The following is a 25938-nucleotide window of genomic DNA, read 5'->3' as shown; positions in this document are numbered from 1 at the left end:
CAGGATGGTCTCGATCTCCTGACCTCGTGATCCACCCATCTCGGCCTCCCAAAGTGCTGGGATTACAGGCTTGAGCCACCGCGCCCGGCCTTCTTTCCCTAATTGTAATAACTGAGGTAATTTCTGTTTTCCATCTGTAAAACAGAGGGCATGAACTAGATCAATGTTTCTGAACCAGTAGTGTTTTTGTCCCCTAGAGGACATTTGGCAATGTCTGGAGACATTTTTGGTTGTCAGCTCAGGGGGAGGAGTATTAGTCGTGGTTTTCAGTCTGGGTAACACAACGAGACCGTGCCTCTACAAAAAATTTTACAAAGAAATTAGCTGGGTATAGTGGTGCTTGCCTGTAGTCCTAGCGACATAGGAGGCTGAGGTGGGAGGATCGTTTGAGCCAGAAGTTCAAGGCTGCAGTGAGCTATCATTGCACCACTTCACTCTTGCCTGAGGAACAGAGTGACAACTAGGCCCTAAAAAAAGTCATGTTTTTTATTTTCTGAGTTTTATGATGCTTTCACATCTTGGGGCCCTGCTAATCCTGGAGACCACTCCTTCCAGGGCTAGCTAGAAAGCACTACTCCCTACCAACCTCCCCTGGAGCACACCTTTCATATGCAAACCAACCAATTCTCCTAACCACCTCTTTTTTATCTAACTCTCACTTACCAAGCCAGTATTTCCCCTTCCCCTAAATCACCCAGAGCCAGATACTGGACAACTAGAGACTAGTTACATAGCCCTGAGCCTGTTAAAATTATTCAAACTATCTAGTCCTAAACTTGTTAAAATCTGCCTATCCTGACTCACCCATTCATTCTCACTGAACCACAATAAAGGCTCTTGGCCATGCTTGTTCCTTGATCCTTTTGCCTCCTGACCAACCTGGGTGCTTCCCCATGTGCCTCTGTGTGGCACGGTGTGCCTCCTGCTCTTGGAATTGTAACTAATAAACCCTTCTTTCAAGGCAGTAGTCTCAGTGTCTGTCATCCATTACCAAACCTGATTAAAACAACATCCTAGGAACATTTTAAAACAGGAAGAGTGTGCTACTGGCCAGGGATGTTGTTAAACATGCCTCCAATGCACAGGACAGCCCCCCTACAACAAATTATGCAACCTCAAAAGTAAATAGTGTCAAGATTGAGAAACCTGGACTAGGGACTAAAGTCTTATGCTTTTTCCAGTTTGTTTGTTTATTTATTTATTTTTGAGATAGTCTTGCTCTGTCACCCAAGCTGGAGTGCAGTGGTGCAATTTCGGCTCACTGCAACCTCCACCTCTCTGGTTCAAGCAATTCTCATGCCTCCGCTTCCCAAGTAGCCTGGGATAGCCTGGGACTACATGCGTGCACCACCATGCCCAGCTAATTTTTGTATATTTAGCAGAGACGGGGTTCACTATGTTGGCCAAGCCGGTCTCGAACTCCTGGCCTCAAGTGATCCATCCACCGCAGCCTCCCAAAGTGCTGCGATTATAGGTGTGAGCACTCGTCCACTTTCTCCAGTTCTAAAACCATTTGATTCAAATAGGTCTAATAGATTGAACTGCCTACAGAAGATATTGCCATGATGTGATAAAAACAGCATTTTTATCCTGAGTAATTCCCCTCCAATTAGGTGTACTGGGAACTTTTCCTTATAATAGTAATTATGGTTAAGGGATTTGATCTATGGTATAGACACATCATCCAGTAACAAGAACAATGGTATAAAATGAACTCCATCTCAGTCCTTAGAGGATACTTAAAATCAAAGTCTTGGCATAAAGAAATGTGGTAAAGAAAAGAAGCCTAGCAAACAACCATTACCTTTAGGACCTTCAGGTTCTTACCTCACTGCCCATCCCCCGACATATCAGGGAATAACAATTCAAGGGTCATGGGTGTCTATCTAAGCCTTGTGTAATTTATACGACAAATAACATCCACCTTGCAAGTTAAAGCTTACATACATATATTCAGGTCTGCTCCACAGTGGACTGCTGTATTGTCAAGAAGTTACGTAGATCTATTCTACTAATGACTGGAAACTTAATCGATTGGGTCAGCATCTTTCAGAAAGGGAACAATTAGATTTAGGGTCATGAAGAATCTTTTAGAGGCATTCTACACTGAAGCCACCTGGCATACAAACTCGGAAGAGACAGAGGTTGGCGTGTATCAAAAAGGTAATCATCTGCCGCATTGTACTAAAAATATCCCTGCTGCACAGAGGAGAAAAATTTCTTAGAGGAGGAAAAAATTTCAGGAGATGTTTGAAAATAAGGATACTGAAGTAGTTTAGGACAGTCATGTTAGTAAACATATGGAGGCAGAAGTGGGGAACTGGAGAGGAAGCCAAAAGCAAATTGATTTGGATAAAGAGGAGGAGGGGGTAGAAGGTGCCAGAGAAAAGTCATGAAAAAGCTCAAAGGCAGCTACTGAGTTTCAAAGAATTTTAAAAGTTATTTCATTTCTCTTCATCAGCTAGCACCTACCTCTGGGTCAAGATCATCCAAAACAGTTTCCAGTTGTTTCAGTTCTGTTTCTGACAGATTCCCAAGGAGCTCATCTTCATCAAGGTCTTTGTACTTTTCTAAGTCCTTACGGAATGGCAGTGCCATGATTTACAGTGTAGCAAGTCACTTAATTTTTGCTGTTCAGTACAGTCAGAAGTGATCTCTACTTTTTCTTAAAGCTATGGAGAGAAGAAACAAACACATTTTAAATAGTAAGTCATCTCCACCTACTTAGATCTAATTCTTAGGTTAAGTGAAATGTAATTTCCATGTGTCATATATTCTTTGATCATATATCACATGCTATTCTTCTTTATGAATCATTCAATGTCCTTTGCCTTGTGTTGAGAAAAAAAAAAAACAGGAAAAAAGAGGGAAAAGATAAAACAAAATTCAAATCCATTAAGGCAGTCACTTGACAGAATTTAGAATTTCTAATAATTAAATTTTAGGGGGAAAGAAATTGTGTGCCAAAATAAAAGTTTTTCCATCAATGGCTTTCAAATTATTTTACCAGAGTACTTTGCTTCAGCACAATGTGTTTAAGGTACACTTGTTTTACTATATATTATTTAGGAGAACAACATGACTCAATATTAATATGGGGGGGATATCAATACATTCCACATGACAGGAGTAGTCTCTTGCCACTAGGAAAAATTTTCTTTTGAAAAGATGCATTTGAAAATATTTTTCTGAGGTGTTTTTAAAGGAAAAAATATGGCATTCTGAAGATATTTGAGTAAAATACTCAAAATCATGCTGGGATATGTCACCCACTGATTGACAAGGTTGGTCAGAGGGTCTGACTATGGGAAGGGACCATCATCATTTCCTTACTATGTGATCTCTCCTGGACAGCTATGAGGTTAATCAACAAGCAGGTTAACAGAAGCTCTGGAGACACAGAAGTTGGCATGTATCAAAGAGCTAATCATCTGTTGATTCGGCAGGATTGTTCTGTAGGAAAGGCGAAACCAAGGATTTCTGTATATTCCAGTCATATGTACGAACTGTCTGTCTCATAAAATATACCTAGTACTGGGCCAGATGCAGTGGCTCACATCTGTAATCCCAGAACGTTGGGAGGCTGGGGCAGGTGAATCCCTTGAGCTCAGGAGTTTAAGAGCAGCCTTGGCAACATGGCGAAAAATACGAAACATCAGCCAGGTGTGGTGGTATACACCTGTGGTCCCAGCTACTCAGGCTGTGATGGGAGGATGGCTTCAGCCCAGGAGGCAGAGGTTGTAGTGAGCCGAGATCATGCCATTACACTCTAGCCTGGGTGACATAGCAAGACCTTGTCTCAAAAAAAAAAAAAAGTACCTACTACCTATGGAAATAAACGGAAATACACTTTAGACTTAGTGATTTGGTTAAGTTTTTCTTGACTGCAAAATGCTCCGTACTTCAGTTTGACATATTTCCTTTACTACTCCTTCCCTCAAGTTTTCTCAACTTAATATTTTAGTATGTTTTTCCTGCAAACCAGTAACATTTTAAGGCTCCTTTGATGTGTTTCCATCTCCCATGAATGGAACTGTTCAAAGTGTTTAGAAAGGCAGGCTCACCGCAGGAGTCTGACAGCAACTTGACTAGCAACCACCTTAGGTCCAACAACAAGCAAATGGGGGAGCTTCCTGCACATGTTCGTGGTTGAGAACCTCCCCATGGGGCTGTAGAGTTTGGACCTCATTGTAGAGATAATTCAGGAACACAAAGATCAGCTCGCTGAATTGGAACAGCTGGAGCACACTGGACTGTTCAGTCATGCAGAGATTAAGGCTATCATTAAGAAGGCTTCTGATCTAGAGTAGAGAATCCAGGGAAGAGCCCTTTTTAAGGATGACTTTACCAATTATGTTCAATATGAAATTAATCTTTTGGAACAGATCCAGAGAAGAATATGCATTGGATATTCATTTAAGAAGGATGAGATTGAGAATTCTGTTGTACACGGGGTACAAGGTGTTTTCTGACGTGCCTCAGCAAAGAGGAAAGATGATGTTCAACTTTGGCTCTCCTATGTAGTTTTCTGTTTGTTTTTTGAGGCGGAGTCTTGCTCTGTTGCTTAGGCTGGAGTGCAGTGGCATGACCTCGATTCACTGTAACCTCTGCCTCCCAGGTTCAAGCAATTCTCCTGTCTCACCCTCCTGAGTGGCTGGGACTACAGGTGCCCGCCACCATGCCCGGCTAATTTTTGTATTTTTAGTAGTGACGGGGCTTCACCTTGTTGGTCAGGCTGGTCTCAAACTCCTGACCTCAGGTGATCCACCCGCCTCGGCCTCCCAAAGTGCTGGGATTATAGGCGTGAGCTGCTGTGCCTGGCCTCCTATGTAGTTTTTTGTAAGAAATGGGCTACTAAAACTCAACTTAGCAAGGTATTTTCTGCCATGTTGGCTATTCATTCCAACAAGCCTGTGGATTATGGCACCGAAATGGGAAATGGAAGACTGATTGTCTTCAGAAAGCGCAAGGCAACTATTTATTTGGGAACTGCACTTTCATCCAGAGGGCCCTAAACTTTATCAAGACTATTTTAGAATGAGGCTGATGCATGCTGAAAAACTGAGGAAGGAAAAGCAAGAATTTGAAAAAGCCAACATGGATGTGGAGAATCCTGATTTTTCTGAAGAAATCCTTAAGGGCGAGTTGGCATGGATCATCTACGAAAATTCTGTAAGCATAATTCGAGGTGCAGAATTTCATGTGTCACTGCTCAACTGCACGGCAATTTGACTTTGCCAAAGGTCTACAAAAAGAAATTTATGATGACCCTCAGGCTCTACACACAGATGATCTTCTCACTTGGGATTATGCGGCAAGATGAGAATTAGAGGTGAGTCACAGACAGGAGAAGAGCAGCCTACAACGAAGTAAGACAAAGCAGAGGAGGGCCAGAAGGAGGAGAGATGTTGCGCCGTATATGAAGAGGCAGTGAAGACTGCCAATGGAGGCCATGTGGAAGTGTTACATCACCTTTTGTTTGGAAAGATTTACTAAGAAGACAAATAGTGGGTTCCTCAGACGGAAGAGGTTGGAAAGAACCATGACTGCATTCAGAAAGGCACAAGAACAAGCTTCTGCCAGAATTCCAATATAAGCAGTTAACTTGAGTTGTTGCTGTGCCATAACTTCCTGAGGGAAGCTCTGGAGGTGGGAGTAGCTGGCACTGAATTATTTAGAGACTCTGGGACAATGTGGCAGATGAATGTGCATGTGCTAATTGACTCAAAGAGCCCTGACACAGCCATGCTTTTTGAAGAAGACTCTGTGCACCTGAAACCCCAGGTTTGTCTGCCATTGCGGACTTCTTGGCAGAGTGGAGTGAAGATGCCAAAAGCCAAGAAGACACTGAGGCAATCTTTAAGAAAGTTCTCTTAGCTGTCACAGGTGCCAACTCAGTAACCCTGAAGGATAAGTACCTGGATTGGGCTTATCAACATGGTGGCTACAAAAAAGCCAGAGCTGTGTATAAAAGTTTACAGGACAGTCATCCATTTTCAGTTGACTTTTTCAGGAAAATGATTCAGTTTGAAAAGGAGCAAGAATCCTGCAAGATGGTGAACATAAGAGAATATTATGAGAGGGCTTTGAGAGAGTTTGGATCTGTAGATTCTCATCTTTGGATGGATTATATCAAGGAACCACTGAACCACCCCCTTGGTAGACCTGAGAACTACGGACAGATCTACTGGTGAGCAATGAAAATGTTGCAGGGAGAGTCAGCAGAGGCATCTGTAGCTAAATATGCTATGCAGACTGGCTGTTTGTGAAAGGGAAGAATACAGCCAGCTTTGTGAAACAGTATTATAAGCCCTGTGGGCAAATATGTATTATGAGTCCATTTTTGTAATTTGTTCAGAGATGGCAGACAAGATGGCTGTCCGATTTCAAAACACATCTTAATTTTAATTTTTTAATTTTTTGATTGAAAAAATTAATCACGATTGAAGACAGGGTCTTGTCCTGGCTGGTCTTGAACTCCTGGATTCAAGTGACCCTCCTGCCTCAGACTCCCAAGTAGCTAGGATTATAGGCACAGGACACCATGCTCGTGATGCACTAATCTCTAATTTCAGGAAAGAGAACTGCTGATTTAATGTTGAGATGTTGAGGCCAGATCTACCATAGGTCCTAAATGTTTTCCAGAATACATGGAAAGCATACGACTGGGTTTTACTTACCCCAGTTCAAGCATGAGTATGTTAAAATGAAGGAGAAAGTACAGTTTTGTTGGTTTATTCTCATTATAAAAGATACATGTTATGCATTTGTTCTGGAAAATATGGAGGAAATAGAATAGTGTGTCAAAAAAATAAAAAACCCTGCAATCATAGGGAAAAAAAAAACAAGCAAATGAACAGAATTTGTCTATGCAGATATTACATTGCAGGCAACTTGTGTAACTGCCCAAGACAGGTCTGGTTTACACCTGTTTTATTGGCACCTCTTCTGGTTTACTGGTTATCTTTAAATTTTTTTCTTTTTTTTTTTTTTTTTAGCAAATTATTATCATTGTCATTACTGTTTGTTAAGCCTCCATTTTGTACTTCCAACTTTAAGATAGCAAGCTTGGCCAGGCACAGTGGCTCACGCCTATAATCCCAACACTTTGGGAGGCTGAGGTAGGAGGATCACTTGAGCCCAGGAATTTGAAACTAGCCTGGGCAACATAGTGAGACCTCATCTCTATATAAACTTTAAAAAAGTAGCTGGGCATGGTGGCACACACCTATATTCCTAGCTACTTGGGAGGGTGAGGTAGGAGGATCGCTTGAGCCCAGGGGTTTGAGGCTGCAGTGAGCTATGGCTGCATCACTGCACTCTAGCCTGGGCAACAAGGTGAGACCCTCTCTCTAAAAATAAATAAATCAATAAATAAGCAAGCTTACAAGTATATTTACAGTGTATTTTCTCCATTAAAAATAATACAGTCTGCAGAGAAGATTCAATGGAAGATATCAGCACTTTCCAATATAATAGCCATAAAATGTAATTTTGAAGAAGGTAAACATTTTAAGGGACAAAAATAAAAAATAAGACCACTTAAAAAATTTTTCCCTTTATAAAAATACCAGTGACATGGTATTTCAGACAGATAAGGGTAAGAAACTGATAAAAGTATATAAATATGTACCAAGAATAATTTAGTTCATGCTATTTCTTAAATGTTTGAATAATTACTATTTTAAAAGTTTTTAATGTGCTTTAATATATTTTTGAAAATTTCAGTATGTAAGCCAATTTTCTCAATGAATATTTTAAAATATACATAAATATAAGTTTAATTATTTTATGCATCCCTAACTTTACTTTCAAGAATGTCCTAGTATGGGTCATACATTCAATGGTCATTCTAACAGGGCACTCTAACAGGTAATATGATAGGAATGAGGTATCAGGAGCAAAGGCAAGCAATGCTGTATGCCACCCAGGTTCTGTAAAGTTGGAACATGACATTCTACATTCCACGGAGAGACTAAATAGCTTACACCAATACATTGCTTCTCCTAATCCCAAAGTAAAATCTGCTACACAAAGCTTGTTTACAGTATTGCTTAAAGAATAAAACGAACACCCTGCCCAGCATAAAAGAGAAAACATTACTAATACCCTCATGTTCATTTCTCTAGTTGCATCTCCCCCTCCAAAAGTAGCCACTCTACCAGATTTTGAATTAATCATTCTCTTGCTTTCCTTCAGAATTTTGCCTTATTTGTACATATCCTCAACAGTTTTAGATCTGCCCCTTTTCTTGCATGTTATGTAAACAGACTCGCAGAGTATGCACCCTTCTGTGACTTGCTTTTTTCCTTTAACGTTGTTCGTTGTTTTGAGTTGATGCTTAGAGCTATACTACTTTCTTTTCATTTCTATAGAGTATTCTATCCTATAAATGAACATTTAAGTTGCTTATAGTCTTTCCCCTCTATTTCTCTGCTATAAATAATCTTGTTACCTATTTCCTGGTACACATGTGTGAGAGTTTCTCTGATGTTCAAATCTAGGAATGGAATTGCTGGGAAAAGGGTATGCTTATACTCAACTTGATTAGGTAATGCCAAACTACTTTCAAAGTGATTGCATGAATTAACGTTCCCAGCAGATTCGGCACATGACAATTCACATTGCTCCTCATCCTTGCTCATTGTTGGTATTATCAGAGTATTTATTTTTGGCCATTCTGGTGGTATTTCACTGCGGTTTTAATTTGTATTTTGCTGAATTATGATGAGGGTGAGCATCTTTTCATATGTTCATTGGCCAACGTGTTCCTTATTGTGTGAAGAATCTTCTGCGCATTAAAAAAAAAATGCCCTTAATATATTCTTTGTTGGTTATATGTAACAAATCTCTTCCATTTTTTTTTTCTTTTTCCAAGTCTTATCATCACGGCATATCCTAGGGGAAAACGTTTCTAAGTATTTCTCATTTTTAAAAAGTTTACTTCTTTAGCTATGTTTTCCTTTCCAAAGCAGTGGAAAATGAATTTCCTTCAGATTCAGATTATAGAATTTTGCCATGAGGCAAGAACTTCTGGGTAATATACCAAAGTTCAAAGTTTCAATTCTGCTTCAATAAAAAGCAAATAATTGTTGCTCATCCTATCTAATGATGCGCAAAACTTACCACTTTTTGTTTGGTTTTTGTTTTCGTTTTTTAAGACAAGGTCTCATTCTGTTACCCAGGCTGGAGTACAGTGGTGCAATCACGGCTCACTGCAGCCTCTGCCTCCTGGGCTCAAGCGATCTTCCCACCTCAGCCTACCAGGTAGCTGGGACTGCAGGCATGTGCCACCACACCCAACTAATTTTTGTATTTTTTGTAGAGACAGTGTTTCACCATGTTGCCCAGGCTGGTCTTAAACTCCTAGAATCAAGTGATCTGCCTGCCTCAGCCTCCTCAAGTGCTGGGATTACAGGTGTGAGCTACCCACTGCACCTGGCCACTACTAGCATTCTTTCCTCAGATGTTCCCATTCTCAGATTCTCTTAACTTGATTTTACCTTCCCTCTCAACTCTCATCCTTTATTGAGGAACATGTGTATTCTGACAATATTCCAAGTGCCAGCAGGAGCTCAGAAACTGCTTATGAAGGGAAGTTCTGGAAGGAGTGCTTTGCTTTTCTTTCTGTCCTGGGATGACATGTCTCTCTTGTTTGTCCTTTGACATCTGTCTTCTAGAAGAGGCACAAATTCTGAGTGATGAAGAGGTGAAACCAGTGTGCTAGAAAAGTACTTTAAATCTACACTTTGTCTACAGAAACTTTTAATCTCTAAGCTTACGTATACTGTATTTCATATAAAAGTAAAAAAAAAATTATATTGCACAAGAATATGGGAATTGGTTTTCAAAGCATAACATTCTCATGATCATTTAAGAAAAACACAACTTTTTGTAAATAAGCAAGTTCTGCCAGGTAAGTTAGGCAAAGCTTAAGAATTTTTAATCTGGAATTCTGGTATGTTCAGACTATTTTTCTTCTTAACTCACTTTTTTTCTTTTTTTTTTGAGACAGAGTCTCGCTCTGCCGCCCAGGCTGGAGTGCTGTGGCCGGATCTCAGCACACTGCAAACTCCGCCTCCTGGGTTCACGCCATTCTCCTGCCTCAGCCTCCCGAGTAGCTGGGACTACAGGCGACCGCCACCTCGCCTGGCTAATTTTTTGTATTTTTTAGTAGAGACGGGGTTTCACCGTGTTAGCCAGGATGGTCTCGATCTCCTGACCTCGTGATCCGCCCGTCTCGGCCTCCCAAAGTGCTGGGATTACAGGCTTGAGCCACCGCGCCCGGCCCTTAACTCACTTTTTACAGCAGTGTTTCTCCTGCTTTTGACTGCATAATAATCTCCTGGTGGGCTTGTTAAAACACAGATTCCTGGGCCCACCCCCAGCGTTTCTTGATTGGGTAGGTCTGGGGTGGGCAGATAATCTGCATTTCTAATAAGCTCCCAGGTGGTGCTGATGCTGCTGGTCAGGAACTATACCTTGAGATCTACTGCTCTAGAGGTACTCCCTTCATCAGTTCTGACAACTACATCTCATACTGTGTGGCAGAGTGTATTTTGTTTAACTCAAAATTCTTCGAAGGCTGAAGAACTTTGTTTAAATATTCCACAAAGTCTATGGGTGCTGTTGCTTTTCTTCTTTCCACTCACCCACTGCTTCACTGAACTTCAGCTAGTGGAGGCTATATTTAAGGACATCAAGAAACTCCTGGAATATTTTCGGCCAAAAGTCTTCATCCATTTACCATCTTCCTTTTCATTTATCACTTATTTCTAGAATCCCTGTTTTTCACACTGGACTTCCAGGACCATGCTAATTTTTTAATGGAATCTCAGCAATCTCATTTTGCTAAGAGTTTTAAATTTTAGCTTTCTATAAGAATAATTTCTAAAACTTAATAGCCATATTCTAGATCCTTTGGATCACTTAAAAAGAAGCAATGTTGTGGAGTTTCAGTTGCCACATTTACATTTATATTTATCATTGCACCAGCACCTGGTAGAACTGCTTTAATTGTTTTGATTGTCAGTTAACACTAGGAGGCCCGACAGCTTTTTTCCTTTAAAAGGGATCTATATATAAGTTTGAGAAGTGATGTTCTACTCTATTCAACCAATCTCCACTTATTTTCTTCAAGCTTTATATTTGTATAGGGAGTAAGGTGTCAACATTGACTATATTTTTTAAAATGTGGAATCATATGATTCAGAGAGATACTCTATGAGTTGTTAACCTCCATTTCACCATTTCCATAGGGCGGGCTCAGAGTTTTCAGATTCTTACCTGTTCTCTCTTTAATGTATACATGTGATCATATTGTTCTCTAGTCCAAAAGCCTTATATAATTCATATTACCCACAACAGGGTTAGGCAAACTACAGCGGGCCAAATTCGGCCTGCTGCCTGTCTTTGTAAATGTTTTATTTGAACACATTCACATCCATTCATTTATGTACTACCTATGGCTGCTTTTGTGCTACAATGGCAGAGTTGAGTAATTGTAACAGAGACCCAATGGCTTGCAAAGCTAAAATATTTACTATTTGGCCCTTTACAGAAAAAGTTTGCCCAACCCTGACCTATAAGAGAAAGTCCAATCTTCTCAGCATAAGATACACAGTTCAGAAGTCCTGACTAGCTAGCTTTCCTATATTATCTCGGGCTGCTCCCCATCATATAGCCTATACTCCAAACAGGCCACAAACTTTAGGCCTCTCTATTCCTTTGCTTATTATGTTCCCTCTCTCTAGAAAAAAATGCATTCATTCCCATCTACCTCTATCCTCAACTAAACCTCACATATTCTTCAAGACCTAGCTGAAAATGTCGTATCTTCCCTGAAAATTTCCCTGGTCTCCATTCTCACACCCAGGCAAAATAAATGATTTCCTTAATGATGTTGCCATTATCTTTTTTTTTTTAAGAGACAGAGACTTGCTCTGTCAGGCCAGAGTGCAGTGGCGCAGCCTCAAACTCTTAGGTTCAAGTGATCCCTCCTCAGCCTCCTGAGCAGGTAGGACTATAGGCATAAGACATCGTGCCCAAATTGTTGTTGCTATTATCTTTATATATACATCCATTATAACCACAGGTTGTATTGTACATTGGTAACTTCAAAACTTAAGGGTGTAACTGAAAATACTGACATAAAATGATAAGAGGGTTTCCTAGAAAATCAGATAGAACAAATTACTATAAAATGACAGTACCATAACTAAAGAAAGTCCAGGTGCAGTGGCTCACACCTGTAATCCCAGCACTTCGGGAAGCCAAGGAGCGAGGATTGCTTAAGTCTAGGAGTTTGAGACGAGCCTGGGCAACATAGTGAGACTCCCAATCTCTACAAAAAATAAAAAATTAGCCAGGCTTGATGGCCCATGTCTGTAGGCCCAGCTAGTAGGAGGCTGAGGTGGGAGGATCACTTGAACCCAAGTGGTCCAGGCTGCAGTTAGCCATGATTGCACCACTGCATTCCAGCCTGGGTGACAGAGTGAGACTCTGTCTTAAAAATAAATAAACAATAAAGAAGACAATATTTCATCATCCAGTTATTTCCTCTTATTCTTCTCAATGTTCACCAAGATATCTTCTAATTAAAATTTGGCTATTCATGTAACTTTCCTCACTAGATATTAATAAACTGATATTTTGGCTCACGTATAAGTCTTTTTTATGAGTATGGTTGCTACGGGCCAGTTTTTAAGAGATTAGACACCTACCAGTTGATTGAAATTGTGTCTTGGTAAACATAAAGCTGTGGGCCATCACCTGAAATCCTATCCAGAGCTACTCCATAAAGACACCCCTCAAACTTACTTCAAACCAACAATGATACTGATTGGAGTTAGTCTTTCACCTGTTTCTCTCACTAGCCATTGTAAAGCTCTTGAAGGGCAGAGATCTCTCCTAGATCTCATTCCTCACTGGGCTGCCATCGCGAGGTACAGTACCTGGTAGGACACAGCTAACACAAATTTGATATACTTGAATCATACATCAATCTCTGCTTTCCCTTCTTTGGTAGTTCCCTCTTTCTCCTCCAGCTATGTAGTGTCCTCTTGCTCCCAAACTCTAATCCCCTTATCACAACTAAACAGGGACTGAAAATGAGTTTTTGACACTTCTGTTGATCCTTTGTAGACCCTTCTTCACCTTTTCTTCCCTATCAACTCATTTGAGCATAAGATTCAGAGTTCTCTGCTGTCTAATCTCCCCCAGTTAAAAACAAAACAAAAATATCTGATCATCAGTCATCAGATCTCTGAAATTAAATGAAAATTTGATTTTTTTTTTTTTAGGTAACCAAATGAGTTTCCTCTTCAGGAGACACCAGGCCTGAGGTTAACTCCACTTCTGGTGCTGGAGGCCTTCTCTTCAATTGCGCTAGGCTTAAGACTGTGTTATGTTGTCTTTTCCCCATTGGTTTCTCCTAGGATTCCTGGGTGCTGAATCTCCACAACCCACCAGATCAGAGAATTTTTTTGCTCTCAAGATTCCCAGATGAATATTTGTTTTTCAATATACTTACTGTTCTTTTGACATATATTTTTGAACGTTTTCTATGCCATGAATTATTTGTTCTAGACAACAGGCATAAGCAGTATACAAGACAGACAAGTTTCCTGCCCTATTTTAAAGGTGGCATACAGACAAAAACCAATGAATAAAGGAAGAAAGTAATATGAGACAGCAATAAGTACTATAAGGAAGAAAACTTAAAGCAATGGAGGTGGGGAGGATCAGGAAGGCTAACTTAAGTAGCTCAGAAAGACTGTTCTGAAAGATGACTTTTGAGCTAGGACCTAAGGTCTCTAAGCAGCTCTCGCAGCCTAGGACTATGCTAATAGCTGCAATCTAGGTGAGAAATGATGGCAGCTTTGCCTAGGATTGTGGCTGTGGAGATGGAGAGAAGTAGATAAACGTGGTATGTTTTGGAAACACAGCGGTTGGCTGTAGGGGATAAACACACATGAGAGGCTCAAAGGATGACTTCTAAGTCCATTTCAGTTAGTATTCAATAATATTTCTTATTCCACACCTATTTTTTTTTCCTGAGGAGCTGAACATTGTCCTATGCCACCTATATTTCTAAGCCTGCTTTAAAGAGTTTCTTGGTTGATGTTTTCATCATAGTCTGTTTTGAGATCCACATTGTGAATGGTCTTAATATGACAGTTTATGAACAAACCCATAATAATGATAATCAACTAACTAAACAAAATCAACCAATCAAAAGTTACTAAATAAAACATTTGCTGGCTGTCCTTAAACATACAGTCTAAACCAAAGAACATGTCTTTTCGTTAGTGCCATTTCTGGTATCATTTTTTGCAAAAGATTGAGTCTAAAAAGTAAAACAAGCAAATAACTTGCCATGCCTTAAAAAAAATTTTTACACAATTGCTGTTTCTTATTTTCTTTCCAAAATCTTCAATGCTTACTGGTCAAACTGCTGAAGAAGAGGCATGAATCTGACACCCAGGAACTGCAGTGATGTTTCCCTTACTCTGAGTTCCCTGACCTTCTTTCTTCTCACTGTCCAGTCCTCAGCTTACCTCAGCTTCACATCCCCATGGTTATCACCCCCCAACAGTCCTTATCCTTACCAATAAGCATGCCCCTCCGTAACTCTCAACATCTTTGACCCTGTCTCTCTGGAACTCCTCCGGCAAAACTCCACATCTGATTAAAACTAACTCTTCTGGCCGGGTGCGGTGGCTCACGCCTGTAATCCCAGCACTTTGGGAGGCCGAGGTTGGCAGATTACAAGGTCACGAGTTCAAGACCAGCTTTACCAACATGGTGAAACCCCTGTCTCTCCTAAAAATACAAAAATTAGCTGAGCGTGGTGACACATGCCTATAACCCCAGCTAAGGAGGCTGAGGCAGGAGAATCACTTGAACCCAGGAAGCGGAGGTTACAGTGAGCTGAGATCGCACCATTGCACTCCAGCCTGGGCGACAGAGCGATACTCCGTCTCAAACAAACAAACAACCGAACTCTTCCTACTCCTCACCAGCACCAGGGTGGCAGATGAAGCTGGAGAAAAAACACATGAACTGACTGGCTACATTTAAAATGTATCACCACTAATGTCAAAGAATACTGCCTAATAATTCTAACATCCTAGTATTTCAAATCCTAGTCCAGTCGCTCTCCTCCTCTCTTAGATGACTTTTTTCTACTTCTTTTTTCTCAAACCTTCAATACTGCCTACCTCTCACTCTCTGATGACCTTACCTTAATATTTCACTAAGAATACAGAAGCAATCATAAAATAACATCTGAGTTCCCATCATATCTACAAACCTACCACACTTGTACCCATACACTCTACCTTCCCTCTTGCTGTTATGGATAAATTGTCCAGTCTCTTACCCAAGGCCAATCTGCCTCTTGGAACCAGATCCCATCCCTGCTCATTTATACAAGGGTTCCAGTATACATTTATACAAGAGCACAACTATCCAGTACTTGTGCTCTTTTTCTTTTTTTTTTTTCTTTTTTTTTGAGACGGAGTCTTGCTCTGTCACCCAGGCTGGAGTGCAGTGGCCGGATCTCAGTTCACTGCAAGCTCCGCCTCCCGGGTTCACGCCATTCTCCTGCCTCAGCCTCCCAAGCAGCTGGGACTACAGGCGCCCGCCACGTCGCCCGGATAGTTTTTTGTATTTTTTAGTAGAGACGGGGTTTCACCATGTTAGCCAGGATGGTCTCGATCTCCTGACCTCGTGATCCACCCGTTTCGGCCTCCCAAAGTGCTGGGATTACAGGCTTGAGCCACCGCGCCCGGCTTGTGCTTTTTTTCTACTGGACCATGCCCATTAGCACACAGACTGTAATACATACCTCAAATAAAAAACATACAAACTCTCCTTCTACTTCACATCCCTCTCCAGACACTACCCTACTTCTTGGCTCTGCTTTACAGCCAAACGTAAAAGAATTGTCTATATTTGGTACCTCGAGTCCTCTCCTCTTATTGTCTCAAATATTCTCCCGTCTGACTTTCATCCCCACCACTCACTCCACCCAAAGTGATCTTGCCCGCACAGTGCTAAATCCAATTGTCAATTTTTAGTCTTTTTTTTTTTTTTTTTGAGAAAGAGTCTCATTCTGTCACCTAGGCTGACATGCATGGTGTAATCTCACCCCACTGCAACCTCTGCCTCCTGAGTTCAAGCGATTTTCCTTCTTGAGCCTCCCGAGTAGCTGGGATTACAAGTGTGAGTCACCATGTCTGGCTAAATTTTTTTGTATTTTTAGTAGAGATGAGGTTTTACCATGTTGGCCAGGCTGGCCCTGAACTCCTGACCTAAGGTGATCCACTTGCCTTGGCCTCCTAAAGTGCTGGGGTTACAGGCGGAAGCCACCTTAGTCCACATCTTATGAGACCTATCAGACACAGTATCTGGCCATAAAGCACTTTCCTCACTTGGCTTTGGGGACATCATTTTTTCTTGGTCCTTCCTCCCTGACCGCCCCATCTCATTCTCCTCTGCTAGTTCCTCCTCATCTTCCAATGCTGGAGTGCCCCCAGTACTTAGTTCCTTGGACAGCTTCTCTTTCTATACTCACTGCCTTGGTGATTTCATACACCGATAACTTTTAAATTGGTATCTCCAATCTGGACCTCTCTCCTGAATTCCATACTTGCAAATAACTATCCATGTAAAATCTCCACTTGGATGGCTAACAGGTTTCTTAAATGTAAACATACAAAACAGACTCCTAATTTTCTTCCCCGTACCTGCTCTTGCCATGTTTTCCCCATGTAATAAACAGCAACACCATTCTTTAGTTGCTCAGGCCAAAAATCTTGGAGTCAACTTTGATTTCTCTCGCACTCCACACATGAGCCACCCAGCAAATCTTGCTGGTTTTACCTTTAAAAGTCATATCTTTACCATCTCCACAGATTCCTTCCACTCTGGTCCAAGCCATCATTTCCTCCTATCTGGGCTATTACAATAGCCTCCCAACTTCTGAAAGCAGCTTATCGGGAACATACACCAATGAACACTCCTCTGAGTGCCAGTCAATCATAGTCATACTTCTACAGATTATGTTAACCCGCTATGGCCTCAGAAGGTTTGCCAATCCCTGAATTCCACAATTCCCCAAAATAAGAAATTGGCCCGCTCTACTTAGAGAAACTGTGTCTAGCCAGCATTGCTCTCCCTTATTACAGTAAGCATTAAATTCAGCTTTGCCTTTGTTTCAGATATTGACTGGCAGTCTTATCGTTTCATGCTGAAGAAAACTTTTGGTCATTATATATGTTTACTTTTAAATAAAACTATTTCAATGTTGACACATATTAGATAATAGTAGTTAGGATCAAAATATTCCCTTTGGATGAATATCCATGTTATCTTTTGAAGTAGATACGGTTCACTAGCCAACAATTTCCCAAGTATCTGCTCCAATTTACCTCAATTAGAAAAATTCAAATTGACATTCCCTTTTCTTTTTTGTTTGGACATGGTTCAAAATTAATCTGGAAATAATGTAACAATATGTTATCTCTGGCTGGAGATTTTAACATTCAAAACATCAAAATACTCTTCTATTTAATGTTAAGGTTGAGTTTCATCTCTGCTGGTTTGAGGAACATTCTCTTTGATGGAGAAGGCTGAGGTAAAGACAGTCATCTATGTATTCTTGGGATTGTTGAGGCTGAGTATGAATATCTGTCAGGGACAATGTGGCAGATTCCTCAAAGGCAAGGGAGTTTCAAGACCTCAAAAGGTCATATCCTTTTTATAAGCTTTTAATTCTAAATAACACTAATTATAAACAAAGACTATATTCAGTGACTGTCTTAGCCCATTTGGGCTGCTATAACAAAATACCACAAACTGGGTAGCTTGTAAACCACAGCAATTTATTTCTCACAATTTCCAGAGGCTGAGAAGTCCAAGACGCCAGCAGATTCAGTCAGGTGCGAGCCCACTTTCTGATTCACAGATGGAGCCTTCCAGCTGTGTCCTGAAATGATGGAAATGCAAGGTAGCTCTCTGGGGCCTCTTTTATAAAGGCACGAATCCCACTCATGAGGGCTCTATCCTCACAACCTACTCACCTCTCAAAGGCCCCACCTCCTAATACCATCATATTCGTGATTAGGTTTCAGCATATGAATTTTAGGAAGGTACAGACATTCAAACCGTTGCAGTGCCCACCACGCTCAAAGCACTGCATTGGCAAACATATTTACCTTCCAAAAAATGCCCATTTTATTTTAGTTGTATATAATGTATATTACTTTGACAGTAAATGGAGGAGGATAGAGATGGGGTCTTGCTTTGCCCAGAATGGTCTCTTGGCTTCAAGTGATCCTCCTGCTTCAGACCCTCAAAGTGCTGGAATTATAAGCATGAGCCACCATGCCTGGCTAAGACTTTTTTATTTTTATTTTTATTTTTATTTTTTATTTTTTTTTTTTTTTGAGACAGAGTCTTGCTTTGTCGCCCCGGCTGGAGTGCAGTGGCCGGATCTCAGCTCACTGCAAGCTCCGCCTCCCGGGTTTATGCCATTCTCCTGCCTCAGCCTCCGGAGTAGCTGGGACTACAGGCGCCCGCCACCTCGCCCGGCTAGTTTTTTGTATTTTTAATAGAGACGAGGTTTCACCGTGTTAGCCAGGATGGTCTCGATCTCCTGACCTCGTGATCCGCCCGTCTCGGCCTCCCAAAGTGCTGGGATTACAGGCTTGAGCCACCGCGCCCGGCGACTTTTTTAAAGAAAACACACTGGATGCTAAATTTATCCTTTTGTTCGGTTCACTGATTCTTCTATACAGTGAAGCCTAAAAGACAGTATTTTAATGATTTTTGTGGCATTTTGGGGATGCTATCGTTTGTTGACTCAGATATTAGTACAGCTCAGTGAGATGGCTGCTTTGCACACAGTAGTTTGAAAAAAATAGTGGTTGATTATTCTGTGTAAAAGTCCCACGGAAACTAATCAACCTAACTAAGTATGGAATAAACTATGTAGCCCTGTCTTTCCTGCCATTGCTACTAATGCCATCTTGCATTTTAAAAAACGAAATCTATAGATCGCAGAGAAAACAGTTTGAAATCTGAAGGCAGTGCAGAAAAATTTGTTAGGGCTAGAATAAAGGAGATGTAATTAGAAGCAGGTCACGGAGGACTACCTTAAAGTAGAAAGTAGCCAGATCAGTTCTGTGATGATTACAAGAAAATACTCAACAGGTTATTCATATCACCTCAAAAACAATCTTTCAGCAAGACCCTGCTGAAAGACTTTGTGGCTCTCTTGTAGGTGCCCCACTTCCTTTTCTGATGAATAGTAGCAAACCAGCTCCTAGTCCTATCCCACCTCCCCTTTTTCTTCTTAGTGGAGCTGCAGCATCAGAGACACAGGGCAAGGTCAAAGAGGAACCAAACCCACTCTGTGCATACCAAAGATGGATGCCAAAGGAGCCACACCCTTAGCATATCCAGTTTCTCAGCACCAAATGTTTTTCAGTTTTTAATTTTTTGGTTTGTTTGTTTAATACACTGGGTAGACTGGGAAATGTTTTCTCCCAGTTGTTGCAAACTCAAAATATCTTTAAAAAGAAATGACATCATACGAACAAGTCTCTGACAGTAATAAGGTTACAGAGGCTGGTTAACTGAAAAAGAGACTTCTACCAGTCCTACTGTGAACAAAACCAAATATGATATGAAGTGGCTTACAGGGAAAGATTTATCAGAGCTCAGCCATCAATCAAAATGCTGAATCCATGCCAAGTGCATAATGGTGAGATTAATCTGAGGGTTTTCTTTCTCTCCCCCAAAGGGAAGTATCACCATGACTCATTCTTCCTCTTGCAAGAATTTTCTTAATCCACCAAGTTAGTAAGCATTGAAGAACACATAAAACCTAAAATAAACTAGGCCAGGTCTAAAAGAAATCATGCTGAGAGCAAGTTGAATGTTATGCAGTGAACAAAAGGTATTATTTCTCCTCAGTTTCAATCCTTCCAAATTTCCTGGGCTTCAAACTAGATTTGGTTTTTGTTTGCTTTTTTTTTTTGAGACAGGGTCTCACTTTGTTAACCAGGCCAGAGTGTAGTGGCACAATCATGGCTCACTGCAGCCTCAAACTCCGGGGCTCAAGCAATCCTCCCACTTCAGCCTCTCGAGTAACTGGGACAATAGGTGCGTGCCACTATGTCTGGCTAATTTTTATTTTTCAATTTTTTAATTTTTTTTGTAGAAATGGGGTTTTACCATGTTGCCCAGACTGGTCTCAAACTCCTGGGCTCAAGTAATCCATCTGCCTCGGCCTCCCAAAGTGCTGGGATTACAGGTGTGAGCCACTGAGCTCAGCCAGTAGTGCATTTTAAAATTTTAATGGAAAAATCTTCAGTCTTAAAAATAGATTAAAAGTTTTTAATTTTAGCTACATTATATAACTCAAGCTCCCTTTCTTTGCTAGAATAGGGAGAACTTTCTGTACCTTCTGACTCCTTGATTGATTACTCTGAAACTCTGTAACAAACTGTGACAAACCTACGTAATTAATAGGATTCAATTATCACCAGAGAAGGAAAAACAAACAAAACCCAGATGAAACCAACATTCTTCTCTTGTTTTATTTTTTGAGACAGGGTCTCCCACTGTCACCCAGGCTGGAGTGATCACAGCTCACTGCAGCCTCGACCTTCCGGGCTCAACCGATTCTCCCACCTCAGCTTACTGAATAGCTGGAACTACGAGTGTGTGCCAACCATGTCCAGCTAATTTTTAAATTTTTTGTAGAGATGAAACCTCACTATGTTGCCCAGGCTGGTCTCAACTCCTGAGCTCAAGCGATGCTTCCACCTCAGCCTCCCAAAGTACGGAATTACACATGTGAGCCACTGTGCCTGGCTGGAACCAAAATTCTTCAGGAGAGAAAGTCTAGCACTTAGTTAGCTCCCAGCATCAAACTGAGGGTGAGCAGATCGATGGAGTTAGGGTTTCTGACTTTAATCTCTTCTTAGTTTCCTGGGCTAGATGAAGAATAGCTAAAATATAGTCCTGGTTCTGACAGGTGACTCTTCCACGTCCATGACAAACATAGCAAATCAAACAGCCTTTTTTTTCACTGAGCACAGATCCTCCCTCAGTCCTTAGGCAGCTACTACCAGTAGATGAGATTTGGCAAAGGTTGAAAACTATTCATTTTATCCCTGAGCCTGATGGACTCAGGTCTCTTCTAATTCTAATTATCTATGATTTTAAGAAAACACCATTTAACCCAATCTTGGGGGAAAAAAATACTGACTTGCCTTCATCACTGCCAAGGTGAACACTGTATGAGTAAAAAGGAAAAATATGAAAGCTGAATCATGCTAGATATGTACATACAAAAGCTGAAATACTTCAGGAAAGTGACTTGAAAAACCAGAACCAGATAGACTTAAAAAGTGAACGAAGTAAATAATGAAGTCAAGCATGAGCCAATGTTGTTTAGTAGTAGAGGGAAAAAAAGTTACAGTAGTATGACCATATTAATAAATGCTTTCCTGAAAACTCACCAAATAAAGCAAATTCATACAGCTGATTTTCTATTTTCACATTGATTTCCATAATAAAGTTAGACATGTTTCCACGAAAACATGAATTCCCTACCTATCAGAAATCATAGGAATGAATGCAAAAAGTTTCAATCACAAAATTAAATAGAAATTCTGTCAATGTAGCATGAATACTAAAGTAGCACATTCATTTCTGCCTTGGTCTTTATTTCCTTTTCTTTTATTAAAATAAATTTAAAAGTATTTACTGCCTCTCTTTATTTTGATTAAATTTTATAACCAAGACACTCAAGAGGAGAAGAGTACTGAAATATATTAGAAAAAAGACTTCAGAATAAGAAAAAACAGGTTAGAAAAATGGACTTGGAATTTGGAAAGAGGCCTTTGGGAAACAGGTTTCATAAAGGCTTTAACCGCAGAAGGTGATATTTTACAGAGTTTCAGAGGGTTCTCCTCACCTCATCATTCATTGACATCTATTCCTCAAATGTGGCCCACTTTTTTTGGCCCCCTTTTTCCTAGTACCTCAAGAAAGTCTACTGGTTAACAAAAGACCTCCAAGGTCCTTCAAAATCTAAATAATCAACTTTTAAAAATAAATGCTTGAGAATAACTCTGGAAGGATCCACAAGAACCAGAGACAAACTAGTTAGCTGAGGATACGAGTGAGAGGGTTCACTCAGCATTTGCTATATATCCAGGAGGACCCCAAGAGTTTTGTACCATGTGCATTTATTAATTTTATTTTTAATTTAAAGGACAATTCAATCATTTGTTGCATTTTGATGCTGTGTATGAAAAAACAACAAATATTATATCTGACTTTAGAATTATGCATGCCACACTCAGGTAATAGTAAGAAATACTTTGGTAGAAAAAACAAAGAACGATTAGCCATCAAACAGTCCTATTAGAATTTCAGAACGTTATTTAAAAAACAAACAAAAAAACTAGCAATCTGCGAAACGAATAGCAAAGCTCATTTTAAAAAATATGTAATTTGGCCGGGCGCGGTGGCTCAAGCCTGTAATCCCAGCACTTTGGGAGGCCGAGACGGGCGGATCACGAGGTCAGGAGATCGAGACCATCCTGGCTAACACAGTGAAACCCCGTCTCTACTAAAAAATACAAAAAGCTAGCCGGGCAAGGTGGCGGGCGCCTGTAGTCCCAGCTACTCGGGAGGCTGAGGCAGGAGAATGGCGTAAACCCGGGAGGCGGAGCTTGCAGTGAGCTGAGATCCGGCCACTGCACTCCAGCCTGGGCGACAGAGCGAGACTCCGTCTCGGAAAAAAAAAAAAAAAAAATGTAATTATATATTCTCCCAAGTTCCACAGCTTTGGACCAAAGGCCCTATTTAAGTGAAATCCTGAAACTGGGATTGAGGCCAGTTTTGGGGTATGTTTTCTCAAAACCTTTTCCCTAAGGAAACATCAAGAACAACTTTAGAAAGTCCTATGCAGGCTCTTCAAAGCCCTATGTCTCTGAGCCCTGCCCCTTCCCAGGAAAGGTTATAGGACCTAGAGAAATTTCTGGAACCTCATGAAGAGAAGTAAAAAATACTGCTTTACTAAGACCTCTGTCACACCAGGCTCTAGACAAGCAAACTGACTCTAAGTTCTTGTTTTCCTGCTCTAACATCTGCATCTTGCCTATAGTCACCTAAAACACTGCTTTTAAGATTTTACTCCTTTACCTAGAAACGTTTCTTGTTAGGTGTTTGTAGTTTGACAGTTTCTTGGGTGATTTTGATAAAACACTCCTTTCTACTTGCTCTAAGAATCCTCTGCTTTAACCAGGCTAGATTCCTCAGGGCCTCACAGATACCCAAACTTCATTTTCACCTGGCTGCCTCATTGGTTTCCCACAATGGTGTCACTCTTCTTAAACAATCCTTTTTACCCCAGGCCCAAATTTCACTTCTCTATCTTTTCCGCACACTGCACAATTCAAAGACTAGCTGAAGTCTGTCCTCTCCAAAGCCTTTCCTAGCTCTTCCAACTCTGACGACTCTTTTTCCTCTCTCAAGGTCAGCAGTGCTCCAGGTGTGGCACACCATATAGCCCCACTGCTCACCACTGAGTCCTGAGTACAGAGCCCCAGCTGGTATGAATGAATGCTCCTCAATGGACCATGCCTCACTCCTACATGGTGAAGGCATTCATATGCACCTTAGAGACATGGCACACTTCTGACTGAGAGATACCACTAGAATTACTCTAATCAACTTCAGGGGCCTGGAGATATATCAAGTTTTATTATCACAATTAATTTTCAGATTGAAAGAGAGTAGTAGTTACAATAGGTTTTTCAAGAGGCACAAGCCTAAAATTTGCATAATGTATTTTGTACTTTATGAGGGAGGTGGGGAATATAATACCACTCAAAAAGAGATTTGGTAACTCCTGGAGTTAGGGTATAATTCTCATGAGGTGGGATAAAAGCATGAACTCAGCCAACAGTAGGGCAAAAGAGAGTCAATTCTTCAAGATCACTACCTTGACCCTAGGCCCTAAATGTAGAAAACCTCATGCCTAATGAGGTTCTACGATATCCAGAATGAATAGCTGAAAAATAACCAACAGACAGGGCACTTGTAAGTAACCACACAGCAGCCACAATCAGCATCCACACAACCCACCATAAGCAATTTTTGGAACACAAAGAGAAAGGGCAAGATGACTTACACACCACAGACAGCACGGAAGAGGGCTTGCTAGGAAAAGTGATTTGTTATCATCAAGCTGTATACTTAAAGTTGACGGTATATAAATTATGCCTTGATAAAACCGTGTTTTGTTTTTTTTGTTTTTTTTTTTTTTGAGATGGAGTCTTGCTCTGTCGCCCAGGCTGGAGTGCGGTGGCGCGATCTCGGCTCACTGCAAGCTCTGCCTTCCAGGTTCATGCCATTCTCCTGCCTCAGCCTCCCGAGTAGCTGGGACTACAGGTGCCCACCACCATGCCCAGCTACTTTTTTTGTACTTTTAGTAGACATGGGGTTTCACCGTGTTAGCCAGGATGGTCTTGATCTCCTGACCTCGTGATCCACCTGCCTCGGCCTCCCAAAGTGCTGGGATTACAGGCGTGAGCCATCGTACCTGGCCGATAAAATTGTTTTTTAAAAAGGTAATCTGGTGACATGAGCTAGGGTATTCGCCTACGGAGAAATAGCATGCAGTCCAGTAAAGTGAGGGGAGAGGGGTATTCACTAGGTTTTCATTGGCAGTTTCAAGATAGCAGGCACAAAACCTCTGGCACAGAAGTAGAAATGCCTCACGATGTTAAGATAGCGAGTTCACTATAAATGATAAGAACTACCACAATATAGCCTTTGGAAAGTACACACAAACATATAATAAAAAGCCAAACCAGGCCGGGCACAGTGGCTCACGCCTGTAATCCCAGCACTTTGGGAGGCCAAGGTGGGTGGATCACTTGAGGTCAGGAGTTCGAGACCAGCCTGGCCAACATGGTAAAACTCCGTCTCTACTACAAGTATATATAAAAAAATTAGCCAGGCGTGGTGGCCCATGTCTGTAGTCCCAGCAACTTGGGAGGCTGGGTTAGGAGAATTGTTTGAACACGGGAGGCAGAGGTTGCAGTGAGCCAAGATCGTCCAGCCTGTGTGACAGAAGGAGACTCCATCTCAAAATAATTTAAAAAACCCCAAACCATATAAAACTACTGAAATAATGAGAACCATACAGTTAAGTGGGGAATGGGGATAGTTTCAGAGAAAGGAGAAATCGGAGGGGGTGGAGGCAGAAAGAAAAACAAATTAATGCTTAAGACTGGTGATAGCTAAAGAAAGCAGAACTGATGAAAGAAGGGAAGTCTTAGAAATCATTGCTATTGGCCAACAAGCTTGGTTCAGTCTCCAAGACGTAAGGTCTGCTTTGGGATAGGTTCTTTAAATGGGGGCTAAAGGACATTTTTCCTTTAATATCAAATGAGGGAAATCAAGGGAGCCACACACAAGTAAAAGACAATAATGCAGGCAAACAGAGGAGGTTGCTGAGAGCTTAGTAGAAGGACCCAAAACAGGAATTCAGGATAATATTTCTAAAATTAACACTTATGACAACAACTATCAATTATTATCTTTAGTGATAGAATAAAACTGGTTATATCTTAACTACATCATAGGAAAACATTTATTTCATTTTTTATTGTAGTCTTTCAGAATAAAGGGATCATATCCCATATCATATTATAATGAAGTGAAAAAGAAAGGCATCAATTTTTGTTTGTATACCTGTTAAATGCCAGGCACTTTATCGTACACATCTCCTCATAATAACCTTGCAAAACAGTTCTATCTCCAATTTACAAATGAAGACACTGAGGCTCAGAAAGGCTAAGAGCCTGCTCAAGGATATATACTTTTCTTTTTTTTTTTTTTTTT

The 25938-nt window shown here is 40.8% G+C and overlaps 1 protein-coding gene and 1 pseudogene across 2 annotated transcripts in view; one reads left to right on the top strand and one right to left on the bottom strand.

Moving 5' to 3' along the window:
• Positions 1 to 25938, bottom strand: part of TMOD3 (tropomodulin 3 (ubiquitous)) — an 88525-nt gene that overhangs the window by 49811 nt on the left and 12776 nt on the right. Inside the window, exon 3 of the mRNA XM_011928627.1 lies at positions 2473 to 2672. Coding sequence (XP_011784017.1) covers positions 2473 to 2598 — 126 coding nt within the window. The 5' untranslated portion in view covers positions 2599 to 2672. The remainder of the gene's footprint in view (positions 1 to 2472; positions 2673 to 25938) is intronic.
• On the top strand, positions 5456 to 6493 carry LOC105502218 (annotated as a pseudogene). The gene has a single exon (XR_001000300.1). The product of XR_001000300.1 is annotated as a U3 small nucleolar RNA-associated protein 6 homolog pseudogene (transcript).

Source organism: Colobus angolensis, unplaced genomic scaffold (assembly GCF_000951035.1).
Source record: "Colobus angolensis palliatus isolate OR3802 unplaced genomic scaffold, Cang.pa_1.0 Scaffold78, whole genome shotgun sequence".
NCBI lineage: Eukaryota > Metazoa > Chordata > Mammalia > Primates > Cercopithecidae > Colobus > Colobus angolensis.
This window is presented reverse-complemented; position numbering and strand designations above follow the sequence as displayed.